The sequence below is a fragment of the Amblyomma americanum genome, chromosome 1 (genome assembly GCF_052857255.1).
Source record: "Amblyomma americanum isolate KBUSLIRL-KWMA chromosome 1, ASM5285725v1, whole genome shotgun sequence".
Classification (NCBI taxonomy): Eukaryota; Metazoa; Arthropoda; class Arachnida; order Ixodida; family Ixodidae; genus Amblyomma; species Amblyomma americanum.
In genome coordinates this window covers 169,660,956-169,673,319 of record NC_135497.1, presented here as the reverse complement: position 1 = coordinate 169,673,319, position 12,364 = coordinate 169,660,956, and the positions used below count along the sequence as shown (strand labels likewise).

General features: G+C 50.2%; 1 protein-coding gene across 1 annotated transcript; it reads left to right on the top strand.

The window, feature by feature from the left end:
• The first annotated feature begins 468 nt into the window (after positions 1-468).
• LOC144093474 (uncharacterized) lies at positions 469-10,882 on the top strand. Its single transcript, XM_077626898.1, has 3 exons — positions 469-551; positions 5,368-5,776; positions 10,334-10,882. The coding sequence occupies exons 1-3, from the start codon at positions 481-483 to the stop codon at positions 10,598-10,600; spliced, it is 747 nt and encodes a 248-aa protein (XP_077483024.1). The 5' UTR covers positions 469-480; the 3' UTR covers positions 10,601-10,882.
• The last annotated feature ends 1,482 nt before the right edge of the window (positions 10,883-12,364 follow it).

Genomic DNA, 12,364 nt, shown 5'->3' with positions numbered 1-12,364 from the left:
GATATACGAGACAGATATTGCGCCATTTCCTTTCCCCAAAAACCAATTATTATTACTATTACGTCCCTGACCTTGGCATGCGCCTCTGTATTTTTCCGAACTAGTCTCTCTCAGCAAAGCAACCTCTAGGACTAGTTGGGTTTCGAAGCGGATTTACCCTCCACTTGTAGTCTTCGAGTTCCACAGCGCGCGTGCTCGAGACGCGTCGGGGCTTTCCGTTCCCATAAGGAGCAGTAATAATGCGGTCTCATAAGAGAATTCCATTTGGATCTATACAGTTTTTTTTATGCGTTCTTGGAATCAGTTCGAAGCGCCGGCACGCGCATGACGTCTCCAAGAGCAGCCAATGACGACGAAACACGCTTCGCATATGGGCCAATCGCAGAGCGGAGAAGGTCACTATGAAAGAGTAACAGCGCAGCACTTCTACCATTCTCCAGGGGCACGGCAAGTAGTCAAGTGATACCTCTGCTCCCGTGAATGCCAGGTGTGCTTGGGCAAAGGAATGCGCAAAGACAAGAAGAAAGGCGACTCAGCTGGTGGGAGTCCAGGTACGTAGCGAATTTCCTTTCGGTTCTGTGGCCTTCGCCGCAGTCCGGTTTGTGTGCTCCCTTTGTTCACCTGCCGTCACTTGGTTGCTGCTTTAGGCCTAACCTAGTAGGCTATGATGATTGTGTTCTAAAGCATTATATTCTTGCGAGCGGGTTGAACGAAATACATGAGCTTGGCTAGCCGGTTTGTTTCTCTATTATGCACCGTCGTTTTTATGTTAGCGTGAGTGACCGTGACTCGAGAGAAAAAACTTGGTTTTGTTGAGCCGAAGCGACCTCGCCAGCCTTTAAATTGCGTTGAGGTCGGTTCACGTGCAAGCAACAGAGCGCATATAGCGATTGAGCGGCGCGTTGCAGCAAAAAATGTGCAAATTTTTGGATCCTGTTCACTCTGGCCGCTTGACCTGCCGCGACCGCCCGAAACAGCTTCGTGCGCCGCGGCGGCAGAAACTGCTAGCGTTTTCGCTTGTATGTGAAGTGGCCTTTGGACTGAGTACGTCGCTCGAGCTTATGGCTCGCGCGACTCTTTGCGCGTCTCCGGTCCTCGTGCTTCGTAGTGTCGCCATATGCAACGCCGGTAATGTGCGCGCTGCCCTCGGGCTGCGAAGAGCCTTGCTTTTTTCGAACAAAGCGCGCACGCTTAGTGAAATGGCAAAGCCTTCAGCTTGCTCAATCTCGAACCTGCGTTGTAGACAGTGCACTCTTTCGATATCATTAATATTCGTCTCTCTTGTTAGAACCACCAACGTTTTGCATTGACGCTTCAGTCTCGGGAATATATGATCTAGCGGTAGCATTGCTATACGACAGGATGTATGCGGAATAAACTAAATTACTTAATTCTAGGGATGCTACGACCGTCAGTGCTAACGGGTATGTGAAGTCCCTAACCGAAACGCAAATCCAATACAAAGGATCGCGTGGCTTCGCTTCACGTCATGTTTTTTTAATTTTTTTCTGAGAGGACCAATAAGAGGGGGTCCAGCCAAGCCGCGCATTTGTGACCGGCGGCGCGTTCCTGCCGTGAATGCCTTGTCGAACTTTCGCCTTGCGCATGCGCACTGTGCGTCTCGCCGCTCCACGAGCACGCACTTCTGCACGCGTTGCCCGTGCGCCTGTGTGGTCCGCCCATGTGGCTGACCTGACACGGGGCGGGTGCTGTGGAACCCTCTTCCGCGTGGTCAGTGCCTTGACCCACGGCACGCTTCCGAGCCCTGCTCTCTTGTTTTAGTCGGTTCTTCTTGGTGCATAGCAACCCTTCCGCAGCTCCGCACCCCAATCCCCTAAGCGCATTTACGATTTCGTTACGGCTTATTTGAGTTTAATGTCCCAAAGCGACTTAGGCTATGAGGGACGCCGTAGAGAAGGGCTCCGCAAATTTCGGCCACCTGGGAATTCTTTAACGTGCGCTGACATCGCACAGAACACGGGCCTCTAGCATTGCGCTTCCATCAAAATTCGACCGCCGCGGTCGGGATAGAAACCGCGTCTTTCGGGTATCGTGTTTCAGCGTCCTTACTCTGTTTCCTCTGCATTTTTGCTTGGGTTATCCGCATTATCCACCGCGGTGGCTGAGTGATTAAGGCGCTCGGCTACTGATCCGGAGTACCCGAGTTCTAACCCGACTGCGGCGGCCGCGTTTCGATGGAAGCGAAACGCAAAGGTGCCCGTGTGCTGTGCGATATCGGTGCACATTAAAGACGCCCAGGTGGTCGAAATCATTGCGGTCCCGTCCACTACTGCACCTCTTTTTTTTCTTTCGGCTCTACGTCCTTCTAACCCTTCCCTTACGGCGTGGTACAGGTGTCCACCAAGATATGCGAGACGGTTACTGCGTCATTTTCTTTCCTAAAAACCAATTTTCAATTTTCAGCTAATGTCTATCTTTCCCCGGATTGTGGTCGCTATTTATCGCGACTGCGTGTGTTTTGCTCCTAGGTAAGAGTGTGCACTCTATGGGGCAGCCGGGTGAAATCAAGCCGGCTTAACAACTTGGCGTCCCGCTGTGTGGCGCGATGAGTGGCAGGGTTTTGTTGTTGTTGCGACTGAGGGAATAATGAAAAGTTCACGGCCCCACGCACTGGCTGAAGCCGATCCACAACAGCTGCCACTTGCAGATAATCTCTGCCACGGGCAGACAGTAGGAGAGATATATGATAGGAAAGATTGGAAGAAAGGACGCGCGTCGCAACAACCGCGTCATCTGAAGCGACAGCGACGGTTTAGCAACAGGTACCCCCGGTGACAAGCAGCCCTCGCGACATGTGCGAGAGCTCCTACATCGAGCTCAGTAGGGCCAGGCAGCCACCTCCTCGTCCCCTTCCCGTGAAGTGAAGGCTTCACTACTACCCTCCGTAGCTTCTTCGCCGTGTACGCGAGTTTGACCTTGAACCTCACGTGACAGCTATGACGTCACTCAGCCACCACCGTCGCGTTCATTGTGATCATTGGCATTGGCGTTCACGATGTTCTGGACTCGGTCGATTTTGAGGAAAGGAAGGAAATTGGGAAAACGTCTCTCACAACCAGCATGTGCTGACATTCTCCGTGACAGCAAGCGTTGTCCGCGGTAAGAAAGGTCCGTATATATATATATATATATATATATATATATATATATATATATATATATATATATATATATATATATATATATATATATATATATGGACCATTCTTACCGGGGAAGATATATAAAGCGGGAGATATATAAATGAAAAAAAATGAATAGGCCGAGCTAGCCCAGGATATACAAAGCGAAAAGCGAGATTGAGGTCTCCACTGACCCACGGAGCCAGTTTTGCGCCTTTCATATCGTGAAAATGAACGGAGTTGCTGTTGTCAACGCCAATGAACTCTATGAACGCTGTCGGCTCCCTTGTTTTGTTTGGTTTTTGATCCTTTTGCCACCGTTTAGCAAGGCGTGCTTCTCATTATGCTGTCGTTTTAGCCGATTGTCTAGCCTTGCACTTTTCATATCTTCGCTGCTTTTGAGCCAACTCCCATGCTACCACTTCTGGGTCTTCTCCTCCTTCCATGGCGAAAGGTCAGACGACGGAGGCAGCGCGCGGTGGCTACGACGGCTGCGGCAGCAGCGACCACCTGCGCACCACGTGACGTCACTCGGTTTCGCGCTTGCGCAGCTGTGGCAAACCTGTAGTGTGGCTCACGCGAAGCCCGGTGTTGACGAGCCTAGTGAAGCTTTTCGCTTCAAAAATTGAAGGCCGATTACGACAGACGGTAATTCGGAATTTGAACGCAGCTCTTCGAAAGCCGCCTGCTACCGCTTGGCAGGTGTCGTGTTACATTGCTAGCCACCCTCCGGAATAGTCCCGTAGCAGCTGCCTTCTGGCTGTCCATTCCTCTCGCCGTGTCAGGTGGCGCTTCGCTCTGCTACTACCTGCCAACATGTCACCTGTCACACTCCGCAACACGTCACCTGTCAGGTAGCATGTTACACCGACTACGACGCGGAACGCAGGAACGGGCGAGCTGCGCTCTAAAAGGAATGAAACTAAAGAAGCCGCTGCAGTTGAACACGAAGTGAAAAGCTTCACCACGTTTGGCAAAGCAGTCGTCGCATAGGCCGGAGAATAACCTTGAATGACCTTCAGCCCAACCACGTTAGCCGTGTATGACCATACGCGGTACAGTTATGGCGTCGAACTCTTCGCTCCTGACCTCGAACCATGAGCTTTTGTTGACCTCTTATCTTTGACCTTTGACAATGGGTGACATTTGGGTTCACCTTTGACCTTAAACACATTCGATGGATGTGTAAGACCATGTGATACTACGTCTAAGCCATGTGGTCGTGTGGGTATATACTATATAACGGCTGTCCATCCAGGCGCTGGCATGGACGAGACTGAGACGCTTAGCAAGCGTCCTTGCTTTTCGCTGAATTCCAGGGTTATCGAAGTTAATTTGAAAATTGTTTTTCTTTTCTCAAGTATACAACTAGACGGAAAGCGTGCACGTCTGTCATAAATATTTTGAATGCGCGGCGGGGCTTGTCGCTTCTTCGTTGCTGTGGGGGGAGGGCTGATCACGTTTGTGCGAAAATAAGACCCTGCGCGACAGCTAGGCCTCGCACTCAGTTCTTCAGTGCTAAGGGTGTACGACGTTGTTTGGGTGCGCTGCGTGCTCAGTCGTGTTTAGTCACGGTGCATGCCACTATCAGCTTACACAGTTGTGTGTTTGGACGGCTGTTGCAACGTATGCTCTCAACCACAGTATACTGAATTTTCGGTCACTGACATGTCAAATACTTGAATTGCAGTCAGCTGACCACTTTCACATCTTAAGTAAACCGAAGATTCATTCTGCTGACATGACCAGATGGCATTTCGTCAAAGCCTCGACTAAGTACTCTACACCAGCTGTTTTTTCCCGTTGAGCAGACAAGGGAAGGGAAAAGAGGTGCTCGTTATGACATACATGACTCAAGCCAACAGTGACCGAACCAAGAAGCATTGGGGATGTTTTTATAAAATAATTTGTGGTGTCCATCAGTGGAGGCTTAATAGGGCAATAACTTATTAAGGAGTCTCTTTGCGACGTTAAACTCCCATAAAAAACGAAACATTTTAAAGAGGATTGATTAGAAAGCAAAAGAAAAACCATTTGCCGCCGGTGGGATCCGAAAGCCACGAGCTCTGAATTTCGCGTCCGGTGCTCTACCAACTGAGCTAGAGCGACTGCTGTCCAGTCTTCTGCTTTCGGCGGTGTACATATGCGTGTCGTAACGATCGCTCTGATCGAAAACGCAGCAGATATATCAAGCCGACGTCAAATGGGCATTTTCGGCTCGCAGCGGTGCCTTCGGCCAGCGGTGGCAACCAAGCCATCGCTCCTGCTCCGCCGCCCTGCAGCAGGGCGTCGCGGCCAGCCAGCAGCCGCGCGCCGACAGCGACAGCCAGACCCCTGCCGCGGAGCGCAGCGCTCAGCCCATCGCGGCGCCGAGCACTCAGCCCACCGTGGCGCACAGCGCGGAGCCCATCGGCTCCCGACCCAGCTACGGGGCCGCCGCCGCCGCCGCTGGTGCCGCCAACGTAGCTGCCAGCAGTCCACGGCCTGCATCCGCAGCAGCCGCCGTGAGTGGCAGTCAGCCGGCAGCAGCTGCCCTACCACCGTCGCAGCCGTGCGCGCCGCCCGTTGCGGTGACAGAGCACACCCCCGAAGCTGGCGACCGGGACACTCCCGGCGACGATGTCAAGATCAAGGTGCGTACTGTTTGTCGAAAAGGGCTTCACCTCGCTCAATGCCATGCAGCTTGTTTAACCTCGTTATAACAAAGGAGAAAGTTCGTTCCTGGCTGTTGCTTCGTTATATGCTGTGTTGATCAAGCTTCCGAGGGAAATCGTAATTCCTTCGTTACATCCATTATTTCGTTATAATCCATGCTGTACAGCTCGTTATGCCAGCGGTTCATGTTCAGTAGCACCTCTCTACAACGAAGTTGGTTTCCGGCGATTACTTCGCTATAGCTGTAGCTTCGTTATAGACCCTATTTACCGAGCTTTCACGTGCACACATAATTTCTTCGTTATGTCAGTTGTTTCGTTATAAACCGCTTCGTTACAAAGAGGTTCAACTGTTACCTTCAAGGCTAGAGGAAACCTCACCTCTCCAAAACATCGACTTACACGGAAGGTATATAAACCGAACCCCGGTATAATACAACTCAAGAACGAAGCGGCATGTGCCTGTCGAAAGAAGCCCTCCAGCATATGGCGTCGACTGGTTTTCATGACGTCATGATTAGTCAATCGTCTTGGACCTGTGTGACATCTCAGAGAGTGGCAGATGAAAGGAGATGAATCACCGTTTGATGAGATTGTCAGCGCCGTTGGCTGGAAAGCGTTCTTCGTAGGGCATCCCTCGCTTCTTTCAGCAGTTGCAGCCGACTATGCAGGGCTTAGTTTTTACTACTGAAAAGTGCTGTGGGTAGCAAGCATCGTGGTAGTGCATCACGTATAGGGCGCTCTGGAAGTGAAACATAAGATTTAGCCGCTGACAAAGTCAAGATCAACAACAACGTTTCGGAACCGCTACGGGTTCCTTGGCCAACAAGAGGAGGACAAGGCGAGTGCGTGAAATATAAAAGCGAAGTTTGTGAAGTAACGACCGTATTTAGATGAGTCGTTCGAACCCGACCGCGGCGGCTGCGTTTCGATGGAGGCGAAGCGCTAAGGCGCCCGTGTGCTGTGCGATGTCAGTGTACGTTAAAGATCTCCAGGTGGTCGAAATTATTCCGGAGCCCTCCACTACGGCACCTCTTTCTTCCTTTTCTCTTTCACTTCCTCCTTTTCCCCTTCCCTTATGGCGCGTTTCAGGTGTAATAATAATAATAATAATAATAATTGGTTTTTGGGGAAAGGAAATGGCGCAGTATCTGTCTCATATATCTTTGGACACCTGAACCGCGCCGTAATGGAAGGGATATAGGAGGGAGTGAAAGAAGACAGGAAGATTAGGTGCCGTAGTGGAGGGCTCCGGAATTATTTCGACCACCTGGGGATCTTTAACGTGCACTGACATCGCATAGCACACGGGCGCCTTAGCGTTTTTCCTCCATAAAAACGCAGCCGCCGCGGTCGGGTTCGAACCCGGGAACTCCGGATCAGTAGTCGAGCGCCCTAACCACTGAGCCACCGCGGCGGGGCAATTTCCGCCGATATGTGAGAAAGGTACAGCGCCATTTCCTTTCCCCGAAAACCAATTTTCAAATTTCACAGTTTCTTCCGTGAGGTTCAGAGCCCCATTCGTCGCCTGGATAAAGGGTGGCTCAAGCGGTGCGTCGTCATGTTTAGCATTTGGGTTCAGTACTTACACACCGGCGGCCGAGTGTTGTGTTGCCAACGTGAGATTGTTTTTAAAGCGAAAGCTTTAATGGGCACAGGTTGAGCAGTTTCGCGATTCCTGGAGAACCGTGCTACGCATGCACGAGGAGCAGTGACGACACGGGGCGCATTTCTCTCTCTCGCTCCCTACTCACTACTGCGCCACTAGTAGTACCGAGCCGCAGGTGTTCCGCCGCTGCGCACCTCTGCGCCTTTCCTCAAAATCCAACTTTTTTGTTTCCTCTTTCCTTTTTCCCTGCCTCCTTTATCCCTTCCTTCACGACGCGGTACGGGTGTCCACCGAGATGGGAGCCGGTTACTGTGCCATTTCCTTTCCTCAAAAACCAAACAAAACAAGTGAGCCGAGGCGTTCATAGAGTTCATTGGCGTTGACAACTTTGCAAAGACCGTTCATTTTCACGAAAAGAAAGGCGCACAACCGGCTCCGTGGGTCAGTGGAGACCTCAATCTCGTTTTGTATATCCTGGATTAGCGATGGATCAGTGGTTAGGGCGCTCGGCTACTGATCCGGAGTTCCCTGGTTCTAACCCGACAGCGGCGGCTGCGCTTTTATGAAGGCAAAACGCTAAGGCGCCCGTGTGCTGCGCGATGTCAGTGCACGTTTAAGATCCGCAGGTGGTTGAAATTATTCTGGAGCCCTCCACTACGGCACCTTTCTTCTTTCTATCCCTCCTTTATCCCTTCCCTTGCCGCGCGGTTCACGTGTCCAACGATATATGAGACAGATACTGCGCCATTTCCTTTCCCTAAAAAACAGTTATAATTATTATTGGGATAATGCACATTTTTTTGGGGCGGGGGAAGGGAATGCCGAAGTACCTCTCCCACATATCGGCGGACACCCGTACCGCGCCGCAAGGGAAAGGACAAGGGTGGGGGAGTGAAAGAGGAAAGGAAGAAGTGCCGTAGTGGAGGGCTCCGGAATAAGTTCGATCACCTGGGGATCTTTAACATGCTGTGGCATCGAACAGCACACGGGCGCCTTAGCGTTTCGCCTCCATCGAAACGCAGCCGCCGCAGTCGGGTTCCAACCTGGTTACACCGGATCAGCAGCCGGGCGCCTTAACCACTGAGCCACCGCTATGAGTGTATTGTCTTTTTTCATCATGCGTTAAATGCGCTTTTACTCCAAGCGAAGTGGTGCACCGCCGGGCCCAAACATACACTCTGGCGAAGTGATGTTTCCTTGGCCTGTAGCTGTTGATTCTTTTAAATTACGCGTCTGCACATTCTCATTTCACAGAAAGATTCCTGCTTGTTATTCATCTTTCGCTATTAATTGGCGCCTGCGGCGTCTTTCCGACCTCCACGAATGTCGAAATTTCCACGGTAGTTCCTTGTGCCGATCTTCGCCAGCGGGCGCCGGTTTGTTTCATCACGAACAATTAAATTTTTCAGATTTTTTCGCCCCAATCGGAACGATTTCTGTGGGCGACCTTGGACGTGTGACGTCACCAGCTGCGCGCCCTTCGATATTTGCTCGGAGTTTGCTCAAGAGGAAAATTAAGACCTTTGTTTGTGGTCATTTCACACAAACAGTGGTCTGTCGCTTACAGTGTCCAGTTTAGTCAGTCAACGCGCCGAGAGGTTCTGTGACAGTATGGATGACGACAAGCTTCTATTTTGATGCCATTCTTTAGGAGAAACCCAGTTTTGGTTTCCGCGTTCCTTGTTTTTGCTGTTTTAAAGGGCTTCTACTCAGGATTTTGAAAGGCTGTTTTTGAGGCACAGAGAAGAGACTCTTAAGGGATGTGATATGCGAATGGGAACACAATACCACGTCTAAACACATTAAAACTCACCCACAGTTGCCCTTTGAGTGGTTCAGAAACTTTGCAAGAAATTCTTCTACAGCCGTGGCGCCATATGACCTTGGATCCCTGAATAAATAAATTAAGGCAGAGAAAGAACTAGTAATTACTCTCTCGCTTTTGATGAAGACCCCGACCACGCAGTGCGGTTTCCTTATTTTGCTATCGTCCCTGTCATAGGTGCTCAAGATGGCACAAGGCTCTGAAATACCTTCCGAGGAAAGTACAGGGTCGGTCAGAAGTTTTCAGGCCATAGGGTTTGTTTTTGAGCTGCATAATCAGGAAGACATGACACCCACAAAGACTCAAAATATCCGTAGAGGGTGGAAGAGGTATATCGTTCTATACTCTGCGAACCCTGATAGCTTTATTGTCAACAATGCAACAATATGCCGCATATCAAAGCAAACCCTATGACCCCTGAACTCTTGTTCAACCCTGTACATAGCCTCGCTCAACCACTAAGTTCTCTCGTCACAAACACCTGAACCAAATATTTCTACATGGAGCGAGTTTGGCGAGTTCTTTCCAGCGAGTTTTTCACGCCCGCGCATTTCTCCGCCTCGCTCTCGTGCGTATTTCTGTTCAGATCTGTCTTTCGGTTAGATTCAAGAGTAAGGCAGCTACTATGGCCGGTGCCAGTATTAAGCGTCGGTTCAGCGGGTCAGGAAGCCCCCCCCCCCCCCCCCACACACACAAACACACACCGGGGGAATCCCCGAACGGGTCAGCAGCCGGCGGTGGGGCCGAGTGGGCAGGGCTGGCTGAAAAGTGCCGACCAGTGAGCAAGAAACGTTTAACGAAAGATGGAAAGGCTCGAAGACGCTGAAATTTAAATTTTGACTACAGGTAAATTCGCTTGCACAAAAGATTTAAAACCTTCTCACTGGTGGATGTTCATGAAGTGCCGTCCTTTAGTGGACTCGCTACAACACACGGAATGCAGGAGGCTTTTTCCGTTAAGAACCCCCTGAACCAGTCCTGCACTGTAGTGTAGATCGAAGACCATTCGGCCAAACTTATGTGATGCTCAGCACACGAGACAATGCGTGTGTGCATAATTAAAGTTTGTGCCGTGCTCTCATTACCACCAATGATGTTGCAGGAGCTCGGGCGCACTGTGGCCTCTCAGTTCCCGCGGCGGCCCGCCCACGGCCATCTGGGCCGGCCCATCCTACTTTATGCCAACCACTTCAACATTGGGATACCAACCGGCAGTGTCTACCACTATGTTGTCGGCATCTTCTCGGAGACTGCCATGGAGACGAAGCCGATGCATCAGCACGAAGATCAACAGGATAGTCATCGAGCTCCTAGTAAAGAAGTACCGGCAAGACCTGGCAAACTGCATCCCGGCTTTCGAAGGCCGTAAGAACCTGTACACGCGCTGCCAGCTCAACTTCCGCGAGCGGACATTCACAGTGAACCTTGAGGAAGACCAGAGAATCCAGTTCATCATCAACATCCAGTACGCGGCTACCATGAATCTGGACGCCCTGCATTGCGTCTTCCAAAATTGCGTAAACACTGTGCCCCAGGCCATCGACATCGTCTTGAGGCACGGCTCCTCGAACAAGCTGGCGCCGGTTGGACGCTCGTTCTTCAGACCGCCGGGACCTACGAGCACAATATTAATATGATCCTTATATATATATTAATAATTACGAAAATTTCTACCTAGTTTTATTTAAACGCTTATTGACTTTCGGCAATAAATTCTTTTGCGTACAATTGAGAACTTACAGACTTTTTCTTTAGTTACAATTTAAAATTGGCCACCGTATTCCAATTCACTGTTTATTAACTCAACTCGATAGATCCAAATCGAGATTTTATCGACTGGCAATACGCATTTAACTGACTGTTTATAAACCTGCAGTTAACATTTATATGCATGTCTATTAACACTCAATCCATGTTAAATTGCCTGTAAGTTAACATTTATTTGCCAGTTTATTACTTGCCATTTTTATTTAATTGATCTGCAGTTCAAATTTAATTCACTGTTTATGGAAAGGTCTAAATACATCCGGTCGATAGTTTATTGGGTGTTTATTACCTTGCCACAGTGTTCCAAGCTATATAAATAGTGCATCCACTGTGTGCGTGTAGTGATCTTAAAATTACAATACTGTGATACTCTTGCACAAAAGAAAATTGGCATTTATCGTGTCTGGTGTTGCAAGACCGGGATTTCATACATGGGTTCTGTGACGTGGTGTAGTGTGTTCTCATCTGGTGTGGCCGGGACCCGGCCGGCTCATACAAGCTCTGGCGAGCTTTCGTTTCCTGGTTCCTGGTGTGGTCGGTGTACCATTTTGGTTATGTCTAAGAAAGCAAGCATCCAGAAAGAAATATGTTACCTAATATGTCTTTAGAGTGATTCTCAATGTTTGGACATACCATCATGAACAAAATTAATGGGACTATGCAATGAAAAAGTCGCTTGTAAATGTTTTCACTGCTTAGAAATGATGCTAAGAAGCATTCACACCAAGTATGAGTCTTCGAAACTGAGCCGGTAATTTATTATGAATTTTTAAAAACCGTGTTTTTTAAAATTCGCGGGCCGATTGGTGTGCTCGTAGTGACCGATTTTGAAACTAAAACCGTGAAAAAAAGACGTCACTGTACCCATGACGTCACCAGGCCACCACACGCTCTCATTCGCTGGAGCCACGACGTCACGGGCACACTTCCAGTAGCCGTGAAAATCGTCTGCTCGTGCCGCCGCGCGACCTTCTCGGGCATGCGCGAGCCAGGGCATTACCTTCGCACATATGTTTTCAATTTTACTCCGCCGCCTCCTACTGTCGGGAGTTCTGGAGCCACTCGCAGTGGCTCGCCGAGTCGTCATCGCTGGCGGTCAGCCGTAGGTCTCGATGCCCATCGCGGCCGTAAGAGCAAGCAGTCGCGCCTCGAGGTCCGGGTCGATCAGACGACAAGCAAATAAACCCGACGTGCGCGGCAATCACGCCGCCGACGCTGCTGCTGGTGTGCTAGGAGCGACAACCGGAAGTTGCAAAAGGAACGTCAGCGGATGGCGTATTCATGGGCGGGGCCCAGTCCCAGAGCTGTTTTCTTTATTTTTGTCTAGTGCCCCGCGTGTACGAGTTGAGGGGGAAGAGAAGCGTAA